At 37.2% G+C, this 7,576-nt stretch overlaps 1 protein-coding gene across 1 annotated transcript in view; it reads right to left on the bottom strand.

Moving 5' to 3' along the window:
* The window catches only part of FAM76B (family with sequence similarity 76 member B), a 22,486-nt gene that overhangs the window by 14,008 nt on the left and 902 nt on the right, over nucleotides 1-7,576 (bottom strand). Inside the window, exons 2-5 of the mRNA XM_045297730.1 lie at nucleotides 6,725-6,816; nucleotides 5,519-5,573; nucleotides 4,486-4,641; nucleotides 3,226-3,425 (exon numbers count right to left, since the gene is read on the bottom strand). Of these exons, the coding sequence (XP_045153665.1) occupies nucleotides 3,226-3,425; nucleotides 4,486-4,641; nucleotides 5,519-5,573; nucleotides 6,725-6,816 (503 nt within the window). The remainder of the gene's footprint in view (nucleotides 1-3,225; nucleotides 3,426-4,485; nucleotides 4,642-5,518; nucleotides 5,574-6,724; nucleotides 6,817-7,576) is intronic.

Consider the following 7,576-nt stretch of genomic DNA (forward strand, 5'->3'; position numbering starts at 1 on the left):
AAAAAATTCCATCACTTTCAAATTCCATTTTTTCCAGGAACATTTTGAAGCCACATGTATGTGTGTATATATCTGTACACATAAACCCCCCAAAACACCTCATTACCATCAAGCTGATGCTGACTTACAGCAACCATATAGGACAGGGTTTAAAACTGCCTGTGAGTTTCCAAGACTGTGACTCTTTACCGGAGAAGAAAGTCCCGTCTTTCTCCCATGAGGGCTGGTGGTTTTATACTGACCTTGCAATTTGCAGCTCAACAAGTAACCACCCCACGATCAGGACTCCTTGTGCGCGTGTGTGTGCGCGCGCACACACACACACACACACACACACTTGTTAACAAGTCAATTCCAACCCACAGGGACCCTGCAGGACAGAGAAGAACTGTCCCACAGTGTTTCCAAACTTGTGATTATTATAGGAGCAGTTTGTAATATCTTTCTCCTCTACCCCCATCACACACATGTATAAAATTAAAACAAAAGCAAAAGAGCAGAACATGTTCTTAAGAATGAGCTGTAAATAAACATCAAATTGGGGGACTAAAACCAACACTGTCAATGGCTGTACTTTTATCAACCTGAGTTACTTTTTACTTATGGGAATAAATGGTGACCCAACCGGGGAATTCAGCTTGAGTTGCCTTTTTGCTTTATTCACACACTTCATTATAAACCCATCCAACTATAAAATCATACCGGGACTAAGAGTAGGATCCAGATCTCAAAGTGAGAACAATCACAGTAATGAGAAAGGTTGGAAATTATAATCTTAGCTTCTGAAGGTTAGCCACTACTGGATGCAGCTTGTTCTTAGTTCCTCTCTCCCAACACCACCATATACAAGTCAAACAAAGTAATGCTGCAAAGTCAGAGAAAACTTTAGGTGGTGTTCAGAACTCTTGAACTTACAGTTTGGATGTGCTCAAAGACCACAAAATTATTTTCTAAGGTTCTTTGAGTTTGGGGAGCAAAAAGCCTACAGCATCAAGATCAAGCCCAGAGGGTAGATGGGATAAGGTTTCTCTACAAAATTCTCCTATAACAGCCCTGGCTATCTTCAAAGAATGAGTAGGTGCATTATCATGATGGAAAAATATTCATTAGCATAACTTTTTTGGCCCCATTCTCACCAATGTTATTTTTCACATTCTTAAAATTTATTCCAACAAGCCCTCATGGTTGTCCTGTGTCCTTTGAGAAAATAAAAATCGATCAAGATCATCTCTGGAATCGCAAAAGACAGTCACCATAAGCTGCAATGATCTCGGCCTTGAATGTAACTGGCCCAGCAGATCCTCTTGGAAGCCAGTTTTGATTGGACATTTTTGGCAAGCACCCTAACGAGACTTAGCCAAGTGTATTACTAAGAGAACTTATTGGCAGCCATTCACTGATCACAGACTTGTCTAAACACATTTATTTGGAATAAACCATGCATGTATAAACAGAACTCAACTAGCAATATTTTTTAATTCAACCTCGTATTAGAATATGTATATTCCTCATAATGATTTTAATCTACTAAAGACTGTACAAAAAGGCTGCCTATTTAGTGCATATATTTTTACTATTCAGTTAGTGTCTCTTGAGTAATCAAAAGGAAAATAAAAATTAAAGTCAAAACCTTCCTTTACTTTAAGAACTTTAGTTACTGTTCACGGAACTTGATTTTTAGAAACATGCTCTGAAAAAAAATAAAGACACACGCTCTGTGTTCTTTCACAACACACCGAGATACATTTATCTTACGGACAGAGGACATCTACACTTCAGCAAGTTTTCAGAACAGGTCTGAAAAATGCCATTATGACATAGTTATTTTGTCTTATTTTCTTAAAGAGAAGCAAAAACAAGGTAGATTTTATATTCCTTTGCTCTTTACCATAATCTTATATAAAAAGCAGATGATTTCTTTTAAAATAGCAGGATTAAAAGTCACTATGTTGTTCTTGTTCATTGATATCAAGTTAATTCCAACTCATGGAGACCCATGGGGCCTGAGAAGAACTCCTCCACACGACATTTCAAGGCTGTGAGCTTTTCTGAATGTAGGCCTGTCTTCTCAGGTGGGGCAGGGGCATTTTTGAAGTATTATACTAGGAGTTGTAATGGCTAAATGCTCAGCTGCAAAACAGAAAAGTCAGTGGTTCTAATGTACCCAGCAGCTCTCTAAGAGAAAGATGTGTCAATCATCTCTTGAAAAGCTAACAGCCTAAAAAACCCATTGGGCTCTTTCATTCTATCACATAGGGTTGCTATGAGTCAAAGTCCGAGCAACTGAAAGCACTACATACAACATAGCAGTCTAATGGCAAAATCACTTTTGAATAAAATACTACCAGCGACTCATGAAATTCCATAATCTATTATGTGCCTGCCTACAATAAAATGAAATCTTGTTAGTAAGACAGAACTATATAATTACTCCCAAATACCATTATATGTTCTTAAACTGTAGTAGTAGTCAAATCAGGTTTCTATAAATATAATTATTTTTTAACAACTACCTGCAATTTTAAAGAATCAAAGAAAATCAGGAATAAGCAATGAACTCTTTTGAAAATGGGCATCATTTCGCTGCTTTTTCCATAGGAGTTTTCTTTGCATTCTATGTTCTTGATTTTCCCACAAAGACTAAAATGGCATGAAAAAAAAACTCTTTATGCAAAAGGCATACTACCAATATGCAACTTCTTTTCTCTTCAAAACGTACTTACATTTTCGGGACCTCTTCAGATTTTTAAGTGTTTCTATCATGACCACAAAAGATAATGCTGAAATCCGTGCATTTCCTTTTTATTGGTTTAAATTTGCATGTGTTTTTTCAGTAAAACAAATTAATGATACTGGAAATAAAGTTTTTACATAAAAATCCCAGTAATTCTTTAACCAAAGAAAGAATATCGTGGCTTTTGATAATGTAAATCAGTAAGACATCAATTAATGTTGGTATATATTTTTTGACTTTATGGTATAACCATAATCTTATCTAGTAGTTCCCTAAATCCTATTATGGAAAAAAGCCAAACTCACTACAGGTGTATAATTTTATAAACTGAGAAAGGTGGAGAAGTAGCCTTATACACTAATCGAAAAGCTTCCCATGTATAATGGAAACTAGACTAACACAGTTAGTATTTGTAAGAAGACAAGCACCAATGTATGTCATTAAAATGCCAGGGAGAATTTCAGCAAACACGATTTCAAAGTACCACTTACTTGTGATGGCTACTGCTGTGACGATGGTGATGGTGATGATGGTGGTGGTGATGTTTTGAATGATGCTGGTCTTTCTCAGTAAGAGATGAAGAGGATGAATTTGAATGTGAAGACCCCAGGCTCTTCCTTTGTTCCTTTGTCTTCTGCAAAACTCTCTTGTATGATAAAGTACAGAGCCAGCACAGTAACTTCCCATCAACCTTTTAGGAAAATAGCTGTATTAGATTAAATGTATCCATAAATTAGCTTTAAGGGAAATCGGGTAAAATAAAATGTTCAACTTCCAGCTGTATCTCATATACATACACACAAAGACTTTTCAAAAGTGGAAGCAGAATTAAAAACTTTCCTTGAACTTGAGAAATTTTTTAGAGGATAACATCAGCGAGGATGATATTTGAATTTTCCATTAGTTTGAAGATATTTTTTAATTTGGAGAAATATTTCTTTTAACTGGAAAATAAGCACATACTGATGATATACACATCAAAGAAGTCTTATGTAGGCGCTCAACTGGATTCTAAATTACAATGTAATCACTAACATGGTGATTATTTCCCACTAAAGATTACGAATTCAGAGCATGAAGAGAACCTGAATGACACATACGTATGTTGAGGTGAGGGAGAGTCCCCTCGCCCCCTAAATGAAGACTAACAGAGTGGTGAGCTTCTGTTTTCAGTTTGTCTGCGGAAGAAATGCTGAACAAGTATGTCTTACAACTAGGTTGAACGCATACAATGCTTTGGAAAACTGTAAGGATGTCCCTCAGAGACCGCTATCTTCAAAATCAACGGAAACAGAGATAGCAGGAGGCTTGCCTGAGTGCTGACCAGCAGAGGCATGCAGCATTCACATGCACACTGATTAAGTCACTGTAGGTACAGAAAAGCAAACAATGGTTTCAAATTTGAGGCCAAGGTCAAAAGGTAACGTGCCATCAAATAGTATTTCAATCTAACAACTTCAGTGATGAGCAAAAGGGTGAGTAACTAAAATAATTTATTTAGCTAATAATTCTCCTGAAACAACCAGATATAACCCAAAAGTCCAGAAATTTAAAGCACAGTAATTCCAACTGAACAACATTAATCTACATGACATAAATAAGGAGAAAATGTAGTATTCCTGTACTTTAATCTAATCTCTGCTTTCAAAGATCCCAGGGGCAGAGCATCTCTCGGCAGCATTTTTATTACAATAACCCCCAAATAGATTGGTATTTTATTTGGTTTCCAGATATCAAACGATACGACATACCTTTCTTCTTCCTTCTTCCTTCCGATCGAAAGCGCATTGTTGCTTGCACTGCTCACAAGTCTGAGGTGGTCCATATTTTTTTTCTGAATTTGTACAACGCTGACACTTGGTGCCAATAAATGCTGCAATTATGTTACAGTACTGACAAGGTTTGGGCTGAAAAACAAATATACATTTATCTTAAATATGCACTTAGAAAGACTAGAAATTTGCTGCACAAACCACACCCAAGTCTTGCCAAGTCTGTTTTTCTATCATATTCAACAGCATTTGCCATGTTTCTATTCATTCACCTAATACTTATACTCTATTGGAATTTTTAAAATAAGACCATGAGACTTTTATTTCACATTTAATAAAAGCTATATGTAATACAAAAAAAGTTTATGAAGAATGAAAATAAAAGGTACACACACAAACTTCATATATTCAGAATTTGGGAGAATGAATTACCACTAACATCCTTGCTACCTTATTACAGTATTAATTTTAAAAGGCATATATTAACTTTTCATTATGCACAGGTAAGGATGGGATGAGGAATATGAACTATAGGTGAATTTTCAATTTACATAAAAGACCCACACAGGATCTTATAGAGCCCTAAAGCTGGAATTCTTATCAGTAATCCTTGCAATGCACATGTAGATACTGAAGACAATTGACTAGAACAGTGTCATGATATTTGTAAGTAAACATTTGAATTATGCTACAGTGTCAACATAGTTTTAAGTTCTTAAAAGGAGAAGTCTGGGCAGACTATGGATAACTGAGCTTCCACATTCAAGAATTTGCTGTATTTGACTTTTAAGAGAAGAATGATTTCATAAATTTCTAAATAAAATTCAACACACAATTATATACAGGAGTTCCGTTGTTAAAACTGGAATACCTCCCCAATCACACTATTTACAGTTCCATATGCTATTTTTTGACACATTAAAATGATTAAGAACATAGGAGCACATTTTTAAAACGAAGATCTTTGTGAAAAACAAATGGACTAATGTTACATAACATAAAACATACTTACTGTGCCAAACTGCTTCACATTTTGAGCACATTTCTTACATATTGTGTGAGTTTTGCTGAAAAGAAAAGTATATAAATGCTCAAATGTATGTGGCTTTCTGAAGTAAGTTAGCATGATGATGAGCTAGAGGAAAGGGATGAGTCAAAGATTTACAGTACATAAAAGTATTTAATAGGGACCAAGAAGTTTTTTTAACTACAAAGAAATCTTGCTCGGGTTGTATGATCCAAATTTACTTCCCTCCCAAACATTAAGATAAATGATTTTATATTTAGTGTGCATTTCTCATAAAGACAGAAAGCAGTGTTTCTTATCTTACCTCAATGTTTACCTATGTTCAAAATCTTCACACAGCAAAGCTTTATATATCAGTACCCTCTTAACTTGGACCATCTTCAGTGTAATGAATGTCTATACCTACTTATAGCAACTCTGGTGGTGTCAGTGGTTGTTTTGAGCTGCTAACTGCAAGGTCAGTAGTTCGAAACCACCAGCTGCTCCAAGGGAGAAAGATGGGGCTTTCAACTCCTGTAAAGAATTAGTCTTGAAAACTCACATGGGGCAGTGCGTTGGCACTGACTTAATGGCAGTAAATTTGTTTTTATACTTACTAATAGTTATTTTTTTATTCTTTGGGCTACCTTCTTCTGTGATTTCTCTAAGTCAGTGGTTGTCAATCCTCCTAATGCCACAACCCTTTAATATAGTTCCTCATGTTGTGGTGACCACCAACTATAAAATTATTTTCGTTGCTACTTCATAACTGTAATTTTGTTACTGTTATGAAGCGGGCGACCCCTGTGAAAGGGCCGTTTGACCCTCAAAGGGGTTGCGACCCACAAGTTGAGAACCACTACCTTAGACCTTTTCCTCTGATTCACATTAGTAGTAATGTTTTACCAATTTTTAATAAAATATTTCTAAAATAATTTAATAGCAGCTGTTTAAATTTGTTAGCAGGGCTGTATATTTCCATCTGGTAATTTACCCTGTATTTCTTCATGTACAAACTGAATTCTATCAAATAAGCAGTTTGTGTATGTGTGTGTGAACATTCTCTCTCCAAAGGATTTAATTTGCAAAGTGAAACCATCTAAAAAATAATTTATTACAACGAGGCGATTGCCAACCCCAAGTGTTTAAAGACAATGCTTTGTCTTTAACAATCAGAAACTGTTCAACAAAAATGATTCACAATCAACAAACCTCTCTTGCTGAAATTCTGATCTGCAGTAAGTACATTTTACAATAGGATGTGCGATCCGACATTCCTGCAATGAAACAATACATTCATCAGTACATCAGTCAGTACAGGGCTTAAAGTCTCAAATCTCACTTTTTTGGTGGAAATTATTACATAGCCTAGTTAGATGTTGAAAATATCAACACAACCTGTGTCCTGACGTGGACAAATGACTGATCAATCATGTAATTGGCCAAGTACAGTATAATTTCTTCCGAAAGGCATAGGTGTCTTTGTTTCTATTAGATGTGGGTATGCTCCAAATAGATTAAGAAAGCTGTCGGGGCCGATCTCAAGGACGGGTTAAATATGAAACTACTTATTATTTTGCACCGTTGCTCACAGACAGCATCCCGGCTTTATGGGATGGAAGGTGCTCCAAATCAGAGCAATCTGTTCCCAAGCCAGTCGCTTCGCTTTCCTGAACAGGGGAGGAGGATGCCATCAGCTTTGCGGCTTCGGGTTCCTAGCAAGAAAGTGCAAAAGCCGTCCCCTGCCTCCTGGTGGAAGGAGAGGACAGATCAGGTAGAAAATCGAGATGAAAACATCTCCACCCCAGGGTCTCTGCGGCATAGACAGGTGGCCGCTTCACTCAGACCCTTCCGAGATCCCCGTCCTGGGCCTCTCAGAAGAGGGCAAGATGCCGTATCCCTCTGTAAGGACCTTCTCCCCCTAATCACTAGGCCCCTGGATAAAGAGGACCCCGATTGGGGAAAGGCTCCACACCCCCAAATCCCCAAGGAGCCGGCAAAGACGGAGGCTGCAGTGCAGCGGGCCCCCGGCCTCGCGGGGTCCTGCCGAGGAAACCCCGCCCG

This window comes from Echinops telfairi, unplaced genomic scaffold, assembly GCF_000313985.2.
Source record: "Echinops telfairi isolate 266 unplaced genomic scaffold, ASM31398v2 ScPeMD7_7421;HRSCAF=8459, whole genome shotgun sequence".
In the NCBI taxonomy this organism is placed as follows: domain Eukaryota; kingdom Metazoa; phylum Chordata; class Mammalia; order Afrosoricida; family Tenrecidae; genus Echinops; species Echinops telfairi.